Raw genomic sequence first — 22,878 nt, forward strand, 5'->3', positions numbered from 1 at the left:
TTATGAAAGAGCAGACTTTGTATCGACCTAGCTAATGGCTTCTCTCCTCCCCACTTATGTGGAGGATCCTCTCAGGCTGGGAAACCATCTTAAGCAACCTGAGACATTGCTGAAGGTAACAGGTTTAACTCTCTAAACCCCATGAAGAGGATCTCACTTTTCTCCAAATGTTGGGGTGGACGTTGGGCCACATTTTGAGAAACGTGATTGGTTTAAAGTGCTACTTCTTAACCTCTTAGGGTCCAGTAGAGGTCTTTGGATCGCCATTGGAGATGAACCCTTATTGCAGAAATTGCACAAATGTGTTCATATGTGGTTTCCTTGATGCTGTGAAACTGGTTTTAGAAGCCCTAATCTCAAGAACAGTGTATAGTTTGACCTAGATGTTTAAAGATGTTATGGAAAGATGTTATTTCCAGCAATTATTACAATCCAAGTATTGTTTTGTTTTCCCAGTTCTTGGCCTATTAATAAAGTAAATGACTCTTTATCCTCTGTAGACAGGTGGGCTGTGTTTTGGCCATTGCATTTGGTCAGAGGCATACCCTGGCACAGATGTTGCTGTTGGCATGGTTGGTGCCCACTTGCACCAACCTTCGTGCCCGTAACTTTGTGCATGTAACTCCCCTTCGTGCTCTTACATGCCTGTCAAGTTTGTGGTCACTTGAGCTGTCACACCTAGTACATGCCAAGCATATAGTCAACAGAGAAAACTGGAATAATATGGGAGAGAAAGGTAAAACATTTTTACCAATCTGAGCCTTTTTTCTGTATCTGAGAGTCGTTGGTGTTGATTAATCTGTAATTAAAGTGATATATCTGTAAAAGGAGAAAGTAAACAAAACATTAACCTTTGGTAACTGAACCTCTTAGTTTGTTTAAAATTTTTTTGTTGTTGAGATAGAATTCACATACATAGAATTCACATACATAAAATTCACCTCTTTTATTTTTATTTTTATTTTTTTTTAATTCACCTCTTTTAAAATGTACCATTTAGGGACTTTCCTGGTGGTCCAGTGGTTAAGACTCTGAGCTCCCAATGGAGGGAGCATGGGTTTGATCCCTGGTTGGGGAACTAAGATCCCACATGTGGTGTGTCCAATAAATAAAACATTAAAAAAAAAAATAAAATGTACCATTTAGTGGTTTTTAGTAAATTCGAAAAGTTGTACAGCCATCACTACTATCTAATTTGAGACTGTTTTCATCTCCGCAAACACTACCCACTAGCAGTCACCCCCCATAGTTCCCTTCCCCCAGCCCCTGGCAACCATTAACCTACTTTCTCATTCTGTGGATATACCCATTTTGAAAGTTGCATATAGAGAGAATCACACAATATGTGGCCTCTTGTGTCTGACTTCTTTCACTTAACATAGTGTTTTCAAGGCTCATATTGTATTAGGACTTACTCTGTTGCATTGCTAACTACTGCATTGTATAGGTTTATAATTTTTCAGTTCTCTTTGGTATGTAACTAGGAGGGGAATTGCTAGGTCATGTGTTTAACTTTCTGAGGAACTGCCACCATTTTCCACAATAACTGCACAATTTTCATTCCAATCAGCAGTGATAGAGGGTTCCAGTTTCTCTACATCCTTGTCAATACTATTTTCTTTTCTTTTCTTTTTTTTTAAACAGCAGTCCTGGTAGACATGAAGTGGTATCTCATTTCAGCAACAGCTATAGTAATAATAGAGAACACCTATCACTTGGGCTCCCTGTTATTTGGAGTTAAAACATTTCAGAGCCACACTGTTTAGAAACTTTGTATATTGAGAATATACCTATTTAAGGATGAAGTTATATTGCCCTTGTTTTAATAGTATCCTGGGGTTCTTAGTTTAATATTGGATTTGTGAATGGTGAAGTCAGGGGTGTGTACTCATCTTTGGGCTGCTTCAAATAGCAGAAGACTGCAGTGTTTTTTCCTGCAGTGTATGTAGAAGTATTTCCTATATTGCACGGTCCTTCCTGTTTTTACTGGGAAATGTTTTTTAAGCCCTCCTGTTCTTAGGATTTCTGTGTTGTTATATCTTCTGTCCTTGTAACTACTGTTGGTCCATCCACCCCACCCCTCACCACCAAGCTGTGTCACTCCTGCCTGTCTGACGTTGTTCACCACACAGATTTCACTGGACTCCACTCCCTACTGACAGTTTGCAGGTGGTATGTCAGCGCTTTGACAGTGTTTTTCAGAATTTTTAGTAGCCTCTAGACATTTTCTTATATTTGGGATTCTGTTTATCTCAACATTCCCAATTTTTCTAGGTATTTCTACCCAGTTAATAAGACACAAATCATAAGTGAATCATAAATAAATGTGGACACCTGATTGATATCCTGGTATTAAAACTAAAATGTCTTATTCTCAGGCATTTTGCTATCATGGAGAAAACATTTAGGTGCCTCAGGTGTCTGATGACACTGGCTGATTTCATGGCATGCTTCTATGCAGTGATTCCCAAAGACTGGAGAGTAACTCTGTCCCTCCATGTTCACCCCAAGATAGGGGAAGCGGTGATCAGACAAGCAGCAAGTGTTCTGGGCTGAGGTCTGTGACTACAGTGTTGGAGAGGCCCTGGCACAGTGCTATGTGCGTTTTTGCAAAGCAGTTGTAGCATTTTACTGGTACTGAACATTTGGGAATTGCTATTTTTAGTTTACTGTGAAAATGTTTATATAAAAAGGAGGCAATGGTTTTGTGTATATGCATCTATATGAGCAGGTGTGTGTGTGTGTGTATGACATCGGTTCAGTCTCTCAGTCGTGTCTGACTCTTTGCAACCCTGTGGACCGCAGCACGCCAGGCCTCCCTGTCCATCACCAACTCCTGGAGCCTACTCAAACTCATGTCAGTAGAGTCGGTGATGCCATCCAACCATCTCATCCTCTGTCATCACCTTCTCCTCCTGCCTTCAATCTTTCCCAGCATCAGGGTCTTTTCCAGTGAGTCAGTTCTTCGCATCAGGTGGCCAAAGTATTGGAGCTTCAGCTTCCACATCAGTCCTTCCAATGAATATTCAGGACTGATTTGCTTTAGGATGGACTGGTTGGATCTTCTTGCCATCCAAGGGACTCCCAAGAGTCTTCTCCAGCACCACAGTGCAAAAGCATCAATTTTTTCGCACTCAGCTTTATTTATGGTCCAGCTCTCACATCCATACATGACTATTGGAAAAACCATAGCTTTGACTGGATGGACCTTTGTTGGCAAAATAATGTCTCTGCTTTTTAATATGGTGTCTAGGTTCATCATAGCTTTCCTTCCAAGGAGCAAGCGTCTTTGAATTTCATGGCTGCAGTCACCATCTGCAGTGACTTTGAAGCCCAAGATAATAAAGTCTGTGACTGTTTCCATTGTTTCCTCATCTATTTGCCATGAAGTGATGGGACCAGATGCCATAATTTTACTTTAGTGAATGTTGAATTTTAAGCAAGCTTTTTCACTCTGTTCTTTCATCTTCATCAAGAAGCTCTTCAGTTCCTTTTCACTTTCTGCCATAAGAGTGGTGTTATCTGCATATCTGAGGTTATTGATATTTCTTCCAGCAGTCTTGATTCCAGCTTGTGCTTCATCCAGCCTGGCATTTCACATGATGTACTCTGCATATGAGTTAAATAAGCAGGGTGACAGTAGACAGCCTTGACGTACTTCTTTTCCAATTTGGAACCAGTCTGTTGTTCCATGTCCGGTTCTAACTGTTGCTTCTTGACCTGCATACAGATTTCTCAGGAGGCAAGTAAGGTGGTCTAGTATTCCCATCTCTTTAAGAATTTTCCAAATTTTGTTGTGATCCACACAGTCAAAGGCTTTGGCATAGTCAGTGAAGCAGAAGTAGATGTTTTTCTGGAACTCTCTTGCTTTTTCTAGATCCAGCAGATGTTGGCAATTTGATCTCTGATTCCTCTGCCTTTTCTAAATGCAGCTTGAACATCTGAAAGTTCTCGGTTCATGTACTGTTGAAGCCTGGCTTGGAGAATTTTGAGCATTACTTGGTTAGCGTGTGAGATGAGTGCAATTGTGCAGTAGTTTGAACATTCTTTGACATTGCCTTTCTTTGGGATTAGAATGAAAACTGATCTTTTCCAGTCCTGTGGCCACTGCTGAGTTTTCCAGATTTGCTGGCATATTTGAGTGCAGCACTTAAACAGCATCATCTTTTAGGATTTGAAATAGCTCAGCTGGAATTCCATCACCTCCACTAGCTTTGTTCATAGTGATAATTCCTAAGGCCCACTTGACTTTGGACTCCAGGATGTCTGGCTCTAGCTGAGGGATCACACCATCGTGGTTATCTGGGTCATGAAGATCTTTTTTGTATAGTTATTCTGTGTATTCGTGCCACCTTTTCTTAATATCTTCTGTTTCTGTTAGGTCTATACCATTTCTGTCCTTTACTGAGCCCATCTTTGCATGAAATGTTCCCTTGGTATATCTAATTTTCTTGAAGAGATCTCTAGTTTTTCCCATTCTATTGTTTTCCTTTATTTCTTTGCATTGACCACTGAGGAAGGTTTTCTTATCTCTCCTTGCTATTCTTTGGAAGTCTGCATTCAAATGGGTATATCTTTCCTTTTCTCCTTTCCCTTTAGCTTCTCTTCTTTTCTCATTTTCCAGGTATATAACATACTTGGAAGCAAATAAGGATACCAAGTTACCAAACCTCAAATTCTTACACCATTCTCACTTAAAGGAACTTGGATTTCTCAGAGAAATGGCTGACTCTTAAGACTAGGACAGGATGGGTACATGTAATGCAGAAAGTAAAAGTGTGCTTTTTAAAAAATAATGGGGGACTTGCCTGGTAGTCCAGTGGTTAAGACTCTGTGCTTCTACTACAGGGGGTGCAGGTTTGATCCTTGGTTGGGGAATTAAGATCCTGCATGGCAGGCATCACGGTTAAATAAATAAATAAAAATGGTAAATGATGGGGTGTGTCAAAAGGATACAGGAGCCAGTTTGAAGAGGCTCTCAGTTTGAGCATCAAAATAGTTAAGGAGAGGGATTGTGAATGTTAAGGACACGTACACCAGATAAATGGTATATGGGTGTTTGGGATGCTTTTTTTCCCCTTGCAATTTCACTATTCAATGAAAAGAAAATCTGTCCCCTTGTAAGCTGGATTCTGACGCGTTTGAGACGAGTCAGTTAGCGGAACGTTGTCTATAAGCCTGAGCTGCCACGCCTTCTCAGCGTTCAGTGTGTAGGGTATATCATTGGATGGAAGTTTATGAGAGAGTGTGTTTTAGCAATAAACTGATCACTTACATTGTTTGTCAATTATGCCTGAGCGGCTGTTGAGAACCTTGAGCCGACTTTGTCCTTTCAGGAGTAAGCCAGGGTGTAAATAAATAAGAACTGTGTGAACTGCTTAATGTAGACACTCAGTTACTGATAACAAAAGTAAGTTGAAAATATGTGACCCAAGAAATATTGTTCAAAATCACCATATGATTTCTCTTTCTAGGAGGAGCTCTTGGATATTAAAGAACGCCCTCATTCCAAACAGAGGCCTTCGTGCCTCTCTGAGAAATACGACAGGTATTTATGGGGGGTCAGCTTCTTGTTATACCAGATTAGTAAATTAAGAGTTGTATTGTTTTGCTAGAATTAACAAGTGGGGAGATTTCAGGGGTAATGACATTGGGTTTCCACACGAATACATTGCAAGTAAGCTTGAACATAAGTGGCATCTCACTGCACTGTCTTCTTCATCAGCTTCATTATTGATTAGCTAAAATTCAGAGATATAAGCTGCAGAGAACTCCAGGGGCAACTGAACCAGTTCCCTTTCAACTAAATGGTGATGAAACGAACACTAGAAGATGACTTGGTCAGAGGCACACAGTCACAAAGCAGAGTTGACTTGAGCACAGGAGTCCCAGTCAGGGCCTTTTCTCTCTACCAGTGATTTTTTGCACATGCTTTTGAGGGTTCTTCTTCAAGGGCCTGCCTCGGGTAGGATGATCAGCAGAACTCTGAGCCTTTTATCAGCCCCCTCCCCACCAAACAGGAGAACCATTAGGCCAATCAGATTAGTCCTTTTGCATCTTGGGCTCCCTCAAAAGAAGTAGAAAGCTTTGGTTTGAGAAGGCCATAGCTAACAGTGGTCTGAAAGTCTCTTACAATAACCTTACGTTGCATTTCTTATGGTTATCTTAAGACTCTAAGGTCACTTAAATATCAAGGTAAATACTTCATATTGGCCCACATTTTTTTCAAAGAATATAAAGTGTTTAAGTGTTTGGTAAAATAGGACATGCTTTTTTAAAAATTTTGTATATGGACGGTTCATAGGGTTGCTGAATCTGGACTTCACACCACTTACCCCTGGTAAGGGTGATCCTTGAATAATGGCTTTTCCAACTGGTTAGTATTTTTTGCTGAGTCTCAGATTAGCTGGAGTTTTGGGTTTTTTGTTTTTTGGGTTTTTTTTCCTTCATTAAAGCTGTAAAGGTTTTTTTATGCCTCAAATTGAATTTTCTTGTTACAGCTATTCCTTGGCATAAAATAAATTTATCATGGGCATACGTACTCACTTTAATCCTGAAGTGGAGACATTGTGCCTAATAATATTGATGATAATGAAAATAAGAGACAGAGGAAAGGGCTTCTCATTCTGCTATTTCTCTTCTCTCAGACAAGTAAGATTTATTGGGTTCTTACACTCCAAGTGATCCTTTATTATGAGGAGTTTGAGACCTAGCGGCTCACTGACTTACTGAAGAAATGTTGCATTGCTGCCTGCTGTGTGGCAAGTACTGTGTGTCAGGTGCTGCCAGCTGCCACACCATCATCCCGGACTGTGGGTCTGTGCAAGGATACAGATACTCCTGAGAGCTGGTCATGACCGCCATCACAGGCTCTGAAGGACAAATGCAGGGTGCGGTGCTAGTGTGCAGCACAGCCTGGTCTGACCTGGGGGCGGGGAGTCCTTTTTGCACAAGGCTGAAGGACATAGCTCAGTAAGGGGTCCAGAGGTCCCAGTCAGTGGTGGCAGAGCTGGAGTTTGGTACCAGATCATTAGGCTCCAGAGCTTTTGCTCTGCACATGGCAACACCTGCCACCCCATCATTAGCATGGGAGTAACAATATCAGACCTAGACTACACACCTTCAAGGGAAAACCCAAGACTGTGCATAGAAACTCTGGGAGAATGTATACCAAGTGTTCCAGGAGCTGCTTCTAGTGAGAGGGTTAAGGAGCTTTCCCTCCCTGTACTGATCTTCAGTAAACTGAGTAATCAGTATTTAGGGAGCATTTCTTTGTATAGACAGGGGTAGATACACCCACTCTCAGACCACTACTTTTCAAGTGACTATTGCTATTACATGAACAGTAGCAAAGTACTGCAGAATTTGTTAGTTGTTTTTATTTTGAAAGAGGGAACCATTCTGATGGCCACCATGAAGTTTCCTATTGGAAAGGGGTTTCCATGACCTGTCACCTGCAGTGGTAGAAGCTAGACTACCTGTGTAGTTTGTGGCGCGGCAGCTGACCATGGTGCCCTTTGACTTGCAGTGATGGTGTCTGGGACCCTGAGAAGTGGCACGCCTCCCTCTACCCAGCTTCAGGGCGGAGCTCACCGGTGGAAAGCCTGAAGAAAGAGCTGGACACGGACCGGCCTTCCCTCGTGCGCAGGATAGTAGGTAAGCAGTCTCCAAGAGGTGGGAGCAGCGATTTCAGAGGCAGTGCCCTTTGCTTCTGGCTTCATTCGTAGCTGTGAGAGTTTTGGGCGTTGGGAGAAAGTACCATTATCAGAAAACTGACTTAACAGTTCATTTATGATTACCTGGCAAGTAAAATCATAGCCCTGCTGTGTGGCCATGGTGAGTAGATTTGCTTTTGTCTTCTCTGAACAGTAACTTTAAAAGAGCAGAAGTTCTAGATTTTGATCAAACTCAGTTTATCATTTATTAAAGTAGATCGTGCTTTTGGTGTCAATGCCTAAGAAAACTGTCTAAACCCACTGTCATAGATTTCCTTCTTATTTTCTTCTAGAAGCTTTATAGTTTTAAGGATCACATTTATATCTGTGATCCACTTTGAATTAATTTTTGTATGTGATAGCAATGTGAAGATAAGGCTTTTTTGGCATATGGATGGTCAGCTGTTCAATACCATTTGTTGAAGAGAGACTTTAACTTTTAAAGTAGCTACTGTTTGAAATAATGACACCTACTATAGTTTATAAGAATTTAGTCAGGGGACTTGCCTGGCAGTCCAGTGGTTAACACTCTGCGTTTCCCCTGCAGGGGGTGCATGTTTGATCCCTGGTCCGGGAAATCCCATGGACAGAGAAGCCTGGCAGGCTACGGTCCAGGGGGTCACAAAGAGTTGGACACCACTGAACGACTGAACACACACACCGGGACTAAGATCCTGCATACCATGCTGTACAACCAAAAAAAAAGAATTTAGTTAAAACAAAAGGACTGTGGAGATTAATCATGGAAAGTTATTGACATTTCTTCCTCCAGAGAGATGAAGCAGAAGGCCTAACCTTTGTTAAATATGTGAACTCTCTGGCTGTTTCAGTGGTGACTCTTTCTCAGGACCCCAGTGGCCACCAGTCACGGACACCCCCCCCAGGGAGGAGAACTACCCCTGCTGGTTCACCTGACTCTCTCTTTCTGGCATCTTTGCAGATCCACGAGAGCGTGTGAAGGAAGATGACTTAGATGTTGTTCTCAGCCCACAGAGACGCAGCTTTGGAGGGGGCTGCCACGTGACGGCTGCCGTCAGCTCCCGGCGCTCAGGAAGCCCGCTGGAGAAAGACGGCGACGGGCTCCGCCTGCTTGGCGGACGCAGGATCGGCAGCGGGAGGATCATCTCTGCTCGGACCTTTGAGAAGGATCACCGTCTTAGCGAGAAGGACCTGCGAGACTTGAGAGATAGAGACCGCGAGAGGGACTACAAGGACAAGCGTTTCAGGGTTTGTCTCCTCGATCCTCTGGCACCTTGTGTATGCACTTCATTTATACCAGTTTAGTCTGTGATGCTCCTTGAGCATGTCCCATTCTTAGTCCAGAGGAAGGCGCCGAGAGCTGGGTGGGGAGCAGCGTCAGTCCACCACAGAGCATCTTCATCACACTGCCGAGCATCACTTAATTCATCAGGACTTGGACTGAGGTAGAATGCCTTGACTAGAATCTTACTCTTTATTTTGCGTTGTGTACTTTTCCAGAGGGAGTTTGTGGATAGTAAGCGTGTCTTTGGTGAGCGTAGAAGAAACGATTCCTACACAGAAGAAGAACCAGAATGGTTCTCAGCTGGACCCACGAGTCAGTCTGAAACCATTGAGCTGACTGGCTTTGATGATAAGATACTGGAAGAAGACCATAAGGGGAGAAAAAGAACAAGGCGACGAACAGCCTCTGTGAAGGAAGGTCAGCAAAACCTTTGGGAGGGAAAGCTCACTGTTCTGAAATGAGACATGTTTATAGTTGGCTTAATTGTACACTTAGAGATAGACAGCAGTGGCAAGCAAGCTTAGAAGTGGCAAGTTTTTAATGGTGAAACTGCTTCCTATGCGTGAGTTCACTGTGTTTAGGCTGCACGTCTCCTCAACTTGCGTCCTGCCTGCAGTGCTAAACAGAACAGTCTCCCCCTGCCCAGTAAGAGCACTGTGTACACGAAAGGGCCCCCCAGAGGTAAGAGTATGTGACAGAAATAACGAGGGGTCTGGTTTACTGAGCACGTGTATACTGGACATGCGATAAGCACTTTGTCTGTATAATCCTACTTCTAACAACCCTGTGAGGTAGATACTGTTGTACCCATCTTACAGATGAGCAAATGGAGACATGGGTGGCTCCTGTGACTTGTCCGTGGACGCTGAGGAAGTGAGTAGTGAAGTTGAGCAAGATGCTTGTGCTTCTGAGCCCACCTCCCTCACCATGGTGGTAGGCCTTCCTAGTCAGCTGTCACTTGACTTCTCCCAGACTCACTTTTTCAGGCACCTCCCTGGCTAAACTGAAGAAGCTAGAGCTGAAGTGTGAGGGATGCCTGCTGCAGGGTGGGGGCTCATAGTCATGTTCAGGGCAGTGACCAGACTGGTGGTCTTGGGAGGAAGCAGTGAAGAGGCAAGTGGGCAACTTGAGAGACTTTGCAGTTAAACTGCCTTTGAGAGATGCCTTTGTCTTGTCTCAGTTAGGCAAAGGCAACACCACCAAGTGTGATCTGTTCACCTAATTGTAAAGATCAGGCTTCTGGTGAGAAAAAGCCCATCTTTTTCTTAACTGAGATGAAATATGAATTTCAGCCATTCCTGTATCAACAAGGAAGGAACCAAAAGTAGCAAAATATATCAGCAGTGTCACCTCCTCACCTCACAGATGCAAAAAGAGACAGGCCTGGAAAGAGGTGACAACGGGGACCCGCCCCATGGGTTTAATGGCAGAGCCTCAAGTAGAATCCAGGGGTCCTGGCTGTCACCCCCATTGGTTAATTACCCTAGGGACTGTCTTTAAGATGAATACATCCTCTAGTTGTCTCTTGGCTGCAAGAATGAAAGGACGGGGAGGGCTGACGAGTGCCTTTGAGCCCATTTATGTGTGTATTTTAGCTTTCCATTGAACTCGGTACGTCGAGTTCTTGGCAGGCACATCACGGTGCTAGGAGTACAGCCATCAACAAAACAGACGTGTTCTTTGCCTGCGTGGTTTTAACACAGTGTGTGTTGAGCACCTAGTATATAGGGCCCAGTGCTAGGTATTGCATATGTTGTGACGAATGAAAGTTTGAATATGTATTGCACTTAAAAACAAAATTATCTGGAAGGAGGAAATGGTTAAAGCCCTCCATTGATAGAAAATTTTAATTTGTGTTCTAATGAAAAATTTGTATTCATTCTGTACTTCCCTGGCTGCCCAGTGGTTAAGACTCCTCCATACTTCCACTGTAGGGGCATGGGTTTGATCCCTGGTCAGGGAACTAAGATAATCCCACATGCTGCACTGCAAGGCCAAAAAAAGAAAAGTATATGTTCATTCTGAAATACGATAAAACTTAATCTTTAGTTATCTTTCCTGGGTCCCTGGCTTTGGAGACTATCATAATAAATGGCCAGTTGTGTTTGTCTGCTAGAGCATATTCCTACCCACTGTCAGTTGTTAGACCAAGTTTGCTCTCAAGCTGGCATAAACTTACACACAGGGCACTTTTGCTGCTTGCAAAAGCCATTCATCTGTTAAGAGATGTTCTCATCTCCACACAGAAGAACAGGAGAATCATTAAAGCTTTTTTGTGAGCATTTGAACTAATTTCAGACTCTGCTGGCTCTCATGGTGAAGTAGGCAGACAGGTTCCAGTGGGTTCAATGAGTTAGAAGCACTGCTTTAGTGGAAAAGGACACAGACTTGGCACTGATTAGGCTGTTGTTTGCCTTTTCTAGGGTTTGGTTTGTCTGTAAAATGAGGAAAATACCTCCACCAAGGTAGTAGTTTTAGTTAAATGCCAGTCAGCCTCTGCTGGCTGGCAGTACGTGTGCGCTGACCCACTGCCTTGTCCGAGGCACATCAACGCTGTCTCGCTGGGGCCTTAGGCCCTCAGAAGGCCCGGGGCCCTGAGGGGGCCGGCACCTCTGCAGAGGGCCAGTGCTGCCGTCGGGCACGGCACAGAGCACGCTGTGGAGGAGCACTGCTGCCCCACCCCCACCACCCCCGGCTGAGGTTTCCGCCACCTGATGGTATCAAGATCTGGGTGAGCAGGTCAACTCACCTTTCAGTTGCTGTAGTCCCCTGCCTTGCTGTCTAGCTTTTTGAAGTGTTGATGGAACCAAAGCAGATGATAGCACGTAGCCTCTCTTGGTCTAGAATATCCTGTCTGAGTGATAACCAGACTGTAGGCCTGTTGGGGCCTTTGGAGAAGGGATGGGTCCAGGCTTTGGCACTCTTTTTTTTCCCCTAGGAGGACTTCGTATCTGCTGTGATCTTGAAACCATAAGCAGCTCTTCCACAGGTGCTTTTGTAGGGGAAGGGCTTTGGGAGCTCTGTTCTTCAGATTAAAAAGTCGAGTTTCCTATATCTCTCAGTGCACTTACTTTAAAAGAAAAAAAAAAGAGTGGGGTTGTTTTTATCTGAAGGATTTTGCTTTATGCCCATCCTCTGGCTAAAACTAAGATGTTAGCTTCCCTTATCTTCCCATCCTAACAACTGGACATAACTGAGTTTTACATGTACCAGGCACTGCACAGTAAGGCAAAGCTGATGAGTCTCATCAGACTGTTAATATAGTGTGATATGTACTCTGAGAGAGAACACAAACATTGTAGAGAAGGCGGTGATTAATTTTCTGGTAGGGTAAAACTGAGTAGGCAGGACATACTTCCCAGTGAAGGTGACATTTGAATTTTACCTTGAAAGATGAACTACAGTCAGTGGGCAAGTGAAAATTGCCCTTGGACTAGGTTTCACATAACTACTCTGACTTAAAGTGTTAATGCAGGTGCATGGGTGAAAGCAGAGCCAAGTTAATTTGGTTCCATTCTTATAAGATATGCTCAAAGAGTGTCCTTTTAAAAAGAAAATTAGAAGAAGATCCACTGCATCATGGAGAACTTGAAGACGGGGCAGAGGAGGGACCGTAACATAGCCCCTGCTGAGTCAAGTTGGTGTTGTGGCTTGGTACTCGGGCTTTCTCCTCCACTGGCTCCTGTAGGAGCCATATGTGGCAAGCGCTACACCCGCACAGGAAGTCTGCTTTTAAAGTCACCCGCAGCTCTTTGCATTCGTGATAGTGCTGAGGCCACCGGATACCTCTGGAGCAGTGTGCTTGATCAGACTGTCTTTGTCCGGTTTTGCTTTCAGGCATAGTCGAGTGCAATGGAGGAGTGGCTGAAGAGGATGAGGTGGAGGTCATCCTCGAACAGGAGCCCGCTGCTGATCAGGAAGTGCCAAGGGAGGCCGTCTTGCCTGAGCAGTCCCCAGGAGAATTTGACTTTAATGAGTTCTTTAACCTTGATAAGGTGCCATGCTTGGCTTCGGTGAGTGTAGCAGCATGCTTATAATTAATCACAATTGGAGCAGCCAATTGGGGTTAAATTTGACCTGAGTCTTTTAAGATTCTATTTAAGAAACTTTTGTTTAACAAGCTAGATGATTGGGAGTTTTTTTGACTTTTATTCTTAAATATTATTTGAATTTTTGTTGGCTTTGTTTTGAGAGGCTAAGTAGAAATGATTGAGTGAGGATTCTGTACCAGTTAACTCTTTTTCCAGGATGTTAGCATTGGACTAAGAATTCTTCACAGGTTTAAGAACATTGCTTCTGTTTTTAAATAGTTCAGTGTTTGTTGTAAAAACATACTGTGGAGGTGGAGTTTTATAACTGGTGGTCAGTACCACACTGATCTGCATTCCTCAGGTAAAGCTGGTTAGGTGGTACTGTGTGATGTGATGGTTCTGAAAACCTTTTGTGGAAAGGAATGTGGGACACCATCACTGTTGCTGTTAGATTGTTGAGGTCTAATCTTTCTCAACTTTTAAAGCAGAAACAATAAGATATCCCAAATCTGCAATTCGTCCCTGCCCTTGCCCCGTCCCCTTTGACCACTTAGGGATTAGCAATGCCTCATCAAATTTTCAGAGAAAATATAAAATTGTGACCTATGCCCTTAGAACTCTGTAGTTATTGAAACAGTGCATAGGACTGATGAGATAGAATTTTTAAAGCCATTTGACCAAAAGCGTCTGTACATCTTAGACATCATTTATAGGACATAAAATACAGCTAGTAAGTTTGGTCAGTCCTTTAGAATCATTGGTTCACAGACTTTAACTTAACTCGACTCCTCAACTGTAACTGCTTCCTGGTCGATTATTACATGAGTGGACAAAACTGGGCATGACCAAGCAGGCAGTATTGTCCTGTCTCCTTAGTCATTTGCCTGCTACCCTAAAAGATGGTCGCCCAGAATAGGTGAGCAGACACTGCATAGCACTCACAGGTATAGGGTCACAGGTGAGTGCTAGGGCAGTGGAGCTTAAATTCTCTATGTTGAGGACCGGATTTTATTTCCAATCCATGCAGGACCAATGCTTTAGTATAAAGTAAAAATATCTCAGCAATGCCGGATTGCTACAAAGTTTCTAAGCATTTACTGCAACTCTGAACTTCCCTTATTGTGGACCAGCCTGGCCCAAGACCACACTTGTCCACAGTGCTGGTCGGGAGCAGGTGGAGGGTGGCTGCAAACAACTGGCAGCTGCCTGCTTTGCCCCTGGAGTTCTGGCACAGTTATAACTGTTGGCCTCCTAGTCTGACATCTTGCTGACAGTGAGCTGGCTAGTAGTCCCTTGGCTCACTGTGAGCAGAAGGGCTGCACCCAGATGTGAGTTTAATTCACCTGATGTAAAACCAAGTGGTCTTTTCAAATTCTTAGGGGACAGTAATTTTTTATTTTTACTCCCACTGTGTTTAGTGACTTTTTTTTTTTTTTGCATTCTCTTAGAAGACAGATGGGAATCTTATTATAAAAAGTTTTCATAGCTAAAGGTCAAAATTTAGAGGCCTGTACTTGGCTCCCAATGTGAGCACCTGTGAAACTTATCTGTGTGCCTTGACAGAGAAAGAATTCAAAGCCAAACTTTTCATGATAGGTAACAAGCATACCGTGCCGACTGTTTCAGGCTCTATATTCAACAAGTCATTTAATCCCCAGAAAAACCTTGTAAGTTGGATTACAACGGTTTCCATTTTGTAGATGAGGAAGCAGGCACAGAGAGAGGTAAATAACTTGCCTGAAGTCACATAGCTAGTAAGTAGCGGAAACTGAATTCTAGTGTTTGTACTTTCAGTTAAAAGTTCTTTAGTCCAAATTCCCCACAACTACACTGCCTCTAAAATACAAAAGGGAGGAATGGAAACTGAGCACCATCTTATCCTTTAGCCCTCACCCTCAACCAAAACTTGGTTAATTCTGAATAGGAACCTAGGCTAGGAATTCTCTCTAGGTTTTTCATGGAGGTACTACTCACTAAGGTATATATTCTACAATAGGTTCGCTTAAAAGCAAAGCTGGGATCAGTAAAAAGAGATGTTCTGTTTGTGCTGTATAAGCAACTAGACTCATAATTCTCAGAAAATGACCAATCAGTTGGAGAAAATAAGGGCAATATAATGTTTGAATATCAACTGACAAATGATATAAATGTTTGAGATAGTACCTGGCACTTAGTAGGCCCCATAAATGTTGGGTATTAATTGGCATAAACAGAATTGCACCTCTATTTGTAAGTTATATTTACTAGCATTACAATACATTAGAAGCTGACAGCAACAAAAATCTGTACAAAATGAAAATTTGGATCACACGTGCAAATAATTTCAGTCAAATAAATAATTAAAAATAAGTTGATTTTAGATATGCACCTCTTACCACAGAGCCTAACACATAACAGGTACATAGCACTATGTCAAATGAAGGAAAAGGAAATCAGAACAGAAATCCTAAATCACTTAGTGATGAACAGGAACATGACAAAGAAAAACCTTGGTGGTGTAATCAAAAGTATGCTAAGAAGAAAACAGGTAGCCTTAAATGCATTCATTAGAAATCCAAAGAAAAATCAAACTAGAATGAATCAAATACAAAAATATAGACGTTTCCATGAAAGTGGGAAGTAAGAAAAGCATTGATCAGTAAAAGCTAGTGATTGTCAAAGAGCAAAACTATTTCACAGTATCTGTATCAGAATAATATGAATCCTAGGATATGAGCAGTCTAAACAACCTTCCACAGACCAAACTAGCAGTCGTATGGGTTACCTTAAAAATGCTATTAAAAATGTCTAGAAGGAGCAGCTGAAACATACCAGACTGCAGTTCACAGCCCCCTCTTCTTGACTAGAGGAGGCTGTGGGATGTAGCAGCATTCAGCTGAGCATTGGAACATCCCAGCTGGCTCTGTGGTAAAAATGACTGACACGATTGACTCTTAGGATTCTTTTTGGCTTTAAAATGCTTCAGTTCTTAAAATTGGCATTTCCAGTAAACATGTATAAAAGCGACTTTGTTTCTACGTATGTTTTAGCTATAATAAAATTTAGCTTCTCTAAGAAAGTTGGTCACTGATCAAAATATGGAAATGAGTTTCTCAACACTTACTGTCAAATCCTTAGAAAACATCCAGATACTTTATATTCACTTTCTTTACTTTTTCATGTTCCTCCTGTGTATCTTCTGGCTTTTCTCCTATACAGTATGATCAGAGGAAATAAAAACAAAGTACAGTACAAAGCTATTTTTGCTATTTGTAAAATTTCAAACTCTTTCCAAAATTAAAATATTTTAAATAGCTGTAGCTTTTACTTTTAAAAATAACCACTTTTCACCAAGGCGGTTGTGTTTTGGGTACCATTCCCAATTTTTCACAGTGAAACATCACTTTATAATGCTTATCTTAAAATTTATTGATTGTAAATTGGTGCACTTGAGAGTCAGCATTATTCAAGATGTGAGCGTTTACAAGTGGAATGTGATTGAATCTGCTGTACAATACCTGCGAAGACAGAAGTATGAGTTCTAGATTTCAGATAAAACAAAGTCCTTAACTCCGTCATATATGTACAAGTCTTGGGGGAAAAACCTGTTTGCTGTTTATGCCTTATTGTCAAGGATGGGCCTCATTTTTGGATTGATATTTGCTTTATCTTATCTTTTCTACATATTGATCAGAGCACTGCATAAAGATCAATTTGGGTATTTAATTAGATTTGTAATAGGGTACAACTGAAAATTTCTTTCCAAAAAATGCTTAAATCTAGTTTTCAAGGACTGGTAATAGAAATTACTGTTATGAAACACTGTTGAAAAATTATTTCTGATCATAATGCATCATTTAATTGCTCTTATTAAACCAACAACTATGGAGGTCAGATTTAAAAGAAAACAAACACCTGAAACTTTCCATGAAGTTCAAACAGACATTAGAGATCATTTAAAAGTTCGTCTTTCACATTTTGACACTTCCTAAACTTTGACTTGGAGATATGAGCTCTACTTTTTAGCTTTTGGGTTCTGGAATTAGCAGCATTGGATTTCACGGTGTTCATTACAACCTTGAGGATGTTGAAGTTTGAAGCAAGGGTTTTCTTTCATCAGCTCTCCACACCTGATGCTTAGTTGAAGGCCACTCATCAGCTTGGCAGCGGAATGCTTTACTTTGGTACTGATTTGGATTTTGAAACTGCTCTCAGAACATTCATGGATTTTCTAATGAGGCAAATGATAGACAATCAGAATACTTTCTGTGGCACAGAGGTTTTGCTTTATATGCTTAGAGTAGAGTACATGGTTATGCCCAAGTTTGGGTTACTCAGAAACGATCCAGAAGGGGAAGAAAAGTTAAAGATGTTCAAAATCCTAAGTTCTGAGGGTGTTTGCCTTCAGGTCAGCAGCATCAAAGGAAGTTTCAAAGTAAGTGGCCCTTTCTTAAAATTTGAACCTTCTTGTCCTTTTCACCTGGAAACTGTTACCTTAGCTTCTTTCATTTCTCCCTTTAGATGATAGAAGATGTTTTGGGAGAAGGTTCCGTCTCTGCCAGTCGGTTCAGTAGGTGGTTCTCTAACCCAAGCCGATCAGGAAGCCGATCCAGCAGCCTTGGGTCAACACCTCATGAAGAACTGGAGAGACTTGCAGGTACAGTTGCTTCATACTCTGCCCTGGACATAGACTTGAGCTTTCCTTGATATGGTTCATTTCATCTTCATTAGTCAAGGGTCCATTAGCATTCATGGGTTTCTGGATACTGAAAAATATCCTTCGATACTGAAAAATATCCTTCAATTTGTGTCCTTTTAATACTGTTGAAAATGTGTTTCTGTGCTTTATTGAGGACCAATTAATTATACATATATAACTTGCCATATTAGGTCTGGAACAAGCCATCCTCTCTCCTGGACAGAACTCGGGGAATTATTTTGCTCCTATACCATTAGAAGACCATGCCGAAACTAAAGTGGATATTCTAGAAATGCTACAGAAAGCCAAAGTGGATTTAAAACCTCTCCTTTCCAGCCTTTCTGCAAATAAAGAAAAGCTTAAAGAGAGCTGTAAGTGTCTGTTAGAGTCTGTTTTAGGTATTTGAAACATTTGGATGCTCAGTCTTAATTAAGGCTGAATCTGTTCTAACCGACTGCTATTTCATCAAAAGTCGGTTTTGTTTAATGTTCTTCAAAAACACTTTTTAATCAAACAGTACCACCTCTTTTGAGAATCTACCAGATCAGCAGGTCATGAACTCTGTGGCAAGAACCTTTCTTCTAAGTCCTGCTCACCTGGAGCCTGAGTATAACCCTCCAGCGTATTTAGTCCTCCTGAGCGTAACTTGGCAGCTGCTCACACCTCTGCCCCGGTCTGCCATGTTCTTGCTTAGGTTATGAGCCCTGAACATGCAGCCTTCACGGCAGAATAACCATCGTGCAGGCAGCACTCCTGTCCTCGTTGGGCCGTCTGGGATTCCTGTCCCTCATAACGAGTCTCCAGAAGACTCTTTGTAATAGACATCCTCCCGCAGGGTCTCAGAGCCTTCAGTTTGTCTGTTTTTGGTACAGTCTTTCCTGACAACTTCACTCAACTGTGAAATAAATCATTTTCACCTTATCCACCACAGAGTACAAAGAGAATTCCTACTACATATTCCTTTGCTTGGCTTAACGTAGACTTTCTCAACCTTTCAGCACATTCAGGGGTTGTGCTTTCCGTGGAGGAGGTGGAAGCAGGGCTCAAGGGCTTGAAGGTTGACCAGCAAGTGAAGAATTCGACTCCCTTTATGGCAGAACATTTAGAGGAGACCCTGAGTACTGTGACCAGCAATAGACAGCTCAAAAAAGACGGAGATATGACTGCGTTCAACAAGCTAGTGAGCACCATGAAGGCAAGTGGGACTTTGCCTTCTCAGCCTAAAGTCAGTGTAAGTATTTGGCACAAACCCCAGCCTTTTCTGCTTTTCTCTCTTTTTATTCCACTTCCCATCCAATAAATGGATTTTTAAAAAGGTATTCTGAGTAAGCTGGAAATTCTTTAGTAGTCATTTGATCCTCGATGCTTTTGTGTGTTCTCTAATTACCACTATACTGTTTGTTACTTGAAAAAAGCAGGATTATCTGTATGTATTCTGCATGACAGTATAGAAATTAATAGATTCAGATATAACTTGCAATTCAGTGCTTAAAAAAAAATGTTGTAAAAAATACCTTTTGGGATGAACTCTAGAGAAAGTTTTCTGTTTATTCAGCTGCTGTTGTTTAGTCGCTAAGTCATGTCTGACTCTTTTGCAACCCCACGAACTACAGTCCACCAGGCTCCTTTGTCCATGGGATCTCCCAGCAAGAATACTGGAGTGGGTTGCCATTCCTTCTTCAGAGATCTTCCCTACCCAGGGATGGAACCCACATCTCCTGCATTGGCAGGAGGATTCTTTACCATTGAACCACCAGGGAAGCCCTTAATCAGCTACTTAAGTTAAAATAATTTACCATATTTTTATAGTAAAATCTTTTCACAACTTCTAATTACTCCCAGATACCTGGGATTACTTCTTTTTTGATTAGGTAGTTGACAGATATACATGGCATTTGTATAGTATCTAAGATGGATTTTTCAGGACAATTGCATTCTGCTTTTACTAATAGAAAAAGCTATGACTCCAAACTTATAAAATACCTTTAGGCTTAAAGTTGGGTTACAAGGTGATTGTATGTCAGTAAATGCAGGTGTGTAGCCCATACTGGTCTTCCTCATAACACATTTAGAGTGTGCCTCTCAGCCACAGTCTATGTGTTACTATTGCTAACCCTTGATGATTACAGAGTAAATCGAATAATATTAATTAAAAAAAAAAACATAGACTTACTCTAGTTGCTGAGTTATCGCAAATTTACCAAATTGAGGTTTGCCTCTTGTTTTTCTTGACACCTTCCTGTCTGGGAACTACTGGTTAACCATGGGGGAAGCATCTGTTTCATTGTGCCTTGTACCAAGGGAGAACAGCTGATTTTTGATGTTTTGAATCTGACTCGCTGTTAGTGATAAATCCTAACAGAGATACCATTGTTCCTGGCCTACCTACCTGACTCTCTACCTCCAGAAGGAGACATCTCAGATAGGTAGAGTTATTCCTGTGTATCTGACCACACCATGCCAGTTACAGGGGAATGTTCCTTGTAAGCTGCTTTAAATAATTTCCATGCAAGGAACTATTATATGTAAATGCTTTCAAATGAGAACCAGATTACTTGGCTGTAAACGGTCCTGTTCTGCTTTCTTGCTACCTTTATGTCTTGGTGATTAGGTGCTGACTACAGCAGTGTGGGTCAAATCTTGTAAATAGCTTCTTTTAGTGTAAGTAAAGAAATGGGAGTGGGGGTGGGGGGCGGAGGGCGGGGTTGTTCAACTGTTTACCTTATGATGCTTTTGAACATTTTGTTTCAGATATGATTCTAGGGTTTGATATTACACAGTTGCCCCTGAGCTGTGAGGATAACTTGCTTAACGTTGGGGATTCAGTGCTCTGAAATATATCTGGCTTCAGCTGAGGAAATGAGCCTCAAACAGATGCATAAAGGAGTGGATGATATAATTTAAGGTGCTAGGCAAAGAGTAACACAAACTCAACCTAGGAAAAAAAACAATACAGAAATAATCTATTAAGTGCACCAGGCATTATCCCAAAATACTGCTTAATTTGCATGTTGCTATTTGTCACGGACTGCTTCCAAGCCTTCAGTTACTACCACTGTGTCTGTTATGTGTACTATTTCTGATCTGCCTCCAACCATTTTGGTTCATTCATATTGTTTATCCCCAAAAGAGGACATATTGGTTCAATCTAAACTCTATTTCAAATTAAGCTGTAGACTGTATCCTCCAAATATAGCAAGCCATCTAGTGTAAAGTTGTGTGTTTGTTTTTGCTAGTTGGAATTAAATGACTCTTGAGGAGGTCTTATTAAAATCATTTATAGTCAGTTCCAATTCCAAAACCAACAATGAAACACTTTCATATTTTGGGGCTATCTGTCATGCCTGAGGACACTGCTGTGGACCTTCACAGTTCCAGCCGGTGGAAGGGAAACAACAGAGAAAGCACTCAGGCAGAGCTAAATGGACACACAAGGGTGTCCTGAAGCACCAGAGGTAATATAAATTGGATGCAAAATATAACTGCTACTGCATTAAAAGAACTGAAAGTGGAAGATTTTAATCTCACCCTGAACAGGAGACCCACTTTGGAATAGCTGTTTAAAAATAATAGAGTTAAAAAAATAAAAATAATAAAGCTTAAATTTCCTAAAACATGAAACTCTGAAAAATAACGATTTTGGCCAAACTCGCATTTTTTTGGTACCATCTATGATCTGTAAATCTTGTTAAAGATAATAGCTAGCAAAGGTTGCCGCGAATAAAGGTTGCCGCGAATATTAAAATCTGTAAGTTATCAAAATTTCCTACTTGTGGCCTCTTACTAAACAAGTGTTCCCCCATTTCGCCATTTTCTTTTTCCCTTCTTTTGGACGCAGTATTAGAAATAGTGAAATGGACTTAGGGTTACCAGAGAGGAAAAGACCTTGTCTGAGGGTCTCTGAATGGACTTTGCATGTACATGTGAAAATTCTTCCTGTTCCGAGATCTTTGGGACCTGTGCGATAAGAGAGTGGGACAAGTTGATCTAAGTTTTCTGTGATTTGGACATCATCCTGCTGTTAAGTGCCAACTCCCTGAGGAGTTTTTAATGTTTTCTTGTGGTCCCCAATTAATCTATAAGTTAAGTATGTGAGAAGGTTAAAACCAGTTTTCCTTTGACTTTTTTAGCGAACCCTTGAAAGCCATTTGATGTCCCCTGCTGAGATTCCAGGCCAGCCTGTCCCTAAGAACATCTTGCAGGTACTTCACAATCTTATACCAAGGCCTTGGAGTCCTGAACAGTAGTCCTCCAAACTGGTTTTGTGTAGTGGGCCAGCTTTGGGCCATAGAGAATGATCTGTGTTGCCTGGCAACGAAGGATACGGTTTTGCTGCCTGACATAGTTCTCTGTAGCTACAAATGTGGGGTGGGTTGGTGGCTAAAAAAGATGATCAAGTAAAGCCATTGGTTTCCTGTTTGCAGGTTTGCAATTTCTTTGGAAATTTAAAGTATCTAACCTATATTTATAGCACTAACTTAAAGGAAATGTTGGTAGCTGAACGTTCAGAGAAATTTGTTGCATGCACATGTGCCAAGTCCTTCAATGAAGCAGGAGGGAGATTCATCATTGGCTTCCAAATTCATAATCCACAGTCTCTGACTAGGAGGAAGAACTAGGTTTGTTCACAAGGATTTGACTTTTCTGCCTTTAGGAACTTCTGGGCCCACCTGTTCAGAGACCTGCTTCTTCCAATCTCCTGAGTGGCCTTATGGGGAGCTTGGAGCCTACAACATCATTACTGGGCCAGAGAGCACCCTCTCCTCCATTGTCACAGGTGTTTCAGACGAGAGCAGCCTCAGCAGACTACCTTCGTCCCAGAATACCATCACCAATTGGTAAATGCTTTTGTGCACAGGTGTCCATCTGTCATTTTCCTTCTCCTTCCCTTCGGTTATACCCATCTACTAAAACTGGCAAAGTCTTTTTCATTGGTACCCTTGAAGAATTTAAAAAGAAACGTGCTGATTTGTTATGCTCTTTTCAGGGGGTGGTAAGGACACAAGTGGAAGATAATTATCTAGCTGCCCTTCTGGATAAATAGGTTTATGTTACAGTTTTATATTTTTTCTCTGGAGAACTAAATTGGATCCAGCTCTTTAGTCATCTTCCTTATTTGGGAAATTCAACTGAAAAAAAAATTAATTTGGCTCCTTCATAGAGAAGTCAGACTAGTAGCTCTCTGCCAAC

The 22,878-nt window shown here is 41.7% G+C and overlaps 1 protein-coding gene across 8 annotated transcripts in view; it reads left to right on the forward strand.

The window, feature by feature from the left end:
• Positions 1–22,878, forward strand: part of EIF4ENIF1 (eukaryotic translation initiation factor 4E nuclear import factor 1) — a 39,096-nt gene that overhangs the window by 8,340 nt on the left and 7,878 nt on the right. For 6 of the 8 annotated variants that reach the window (XM_043901276.1, XM_043901275.1, XM_043901282.1 and 3 more), the window contains exons 3-12: positions 5,475–5,548; positions 7,529–7,656; positions 8,656–8,942; positions 9,195–9,396; positions 12,817–12,992; positions 17,511–17,646; positions 17,880–18,059; positions 18,687–18,919; positions 21,819–21,890; positions 22,343–22,526. In XM_043901276.1, coding sequence (XP_043757211.1) covers positions 5,475–5,548; positions 7,529–7,656; positions 8,656–8,942; positions 9,195–9,396; positions 12,817–12,992; positions 17,511–17,646; positions 17,880–18,059; positions 18,687–18,919; positions 21,819–21,890; positions 22,343–22,526 — 1,672 coding nt within the window. The remainder of the gene's footprint in view (positions 1–5,474; positions 5,549–7,528; positions 7,657–8,655; positions 8,943–9,194; positions 9,397–12,816; positions 12,993–17,510; positions 17,647–17,879; positions 18,060–18,686; positions 18,920–21,818; positions 21,891–22,342; positions 22,527–22,878) is intronic. The other 2 variants (XM_043901280.1, XM_043901281.1) reach the window with 1 other exon arrangement.

The sequence above is a fragment of the Cervus elaphus genome, chromosome 5 (assembly GCF_910594005.1).
Source record: "Cervus elaphus chromosome 5, mCerEla1.1, whole genome shotgun sequence".
NCBI lineage: Eukaryota > Metazoa > Chordata > Mammalia > Artiodactyla > Cervidae > Cervus > Cervus elaphus.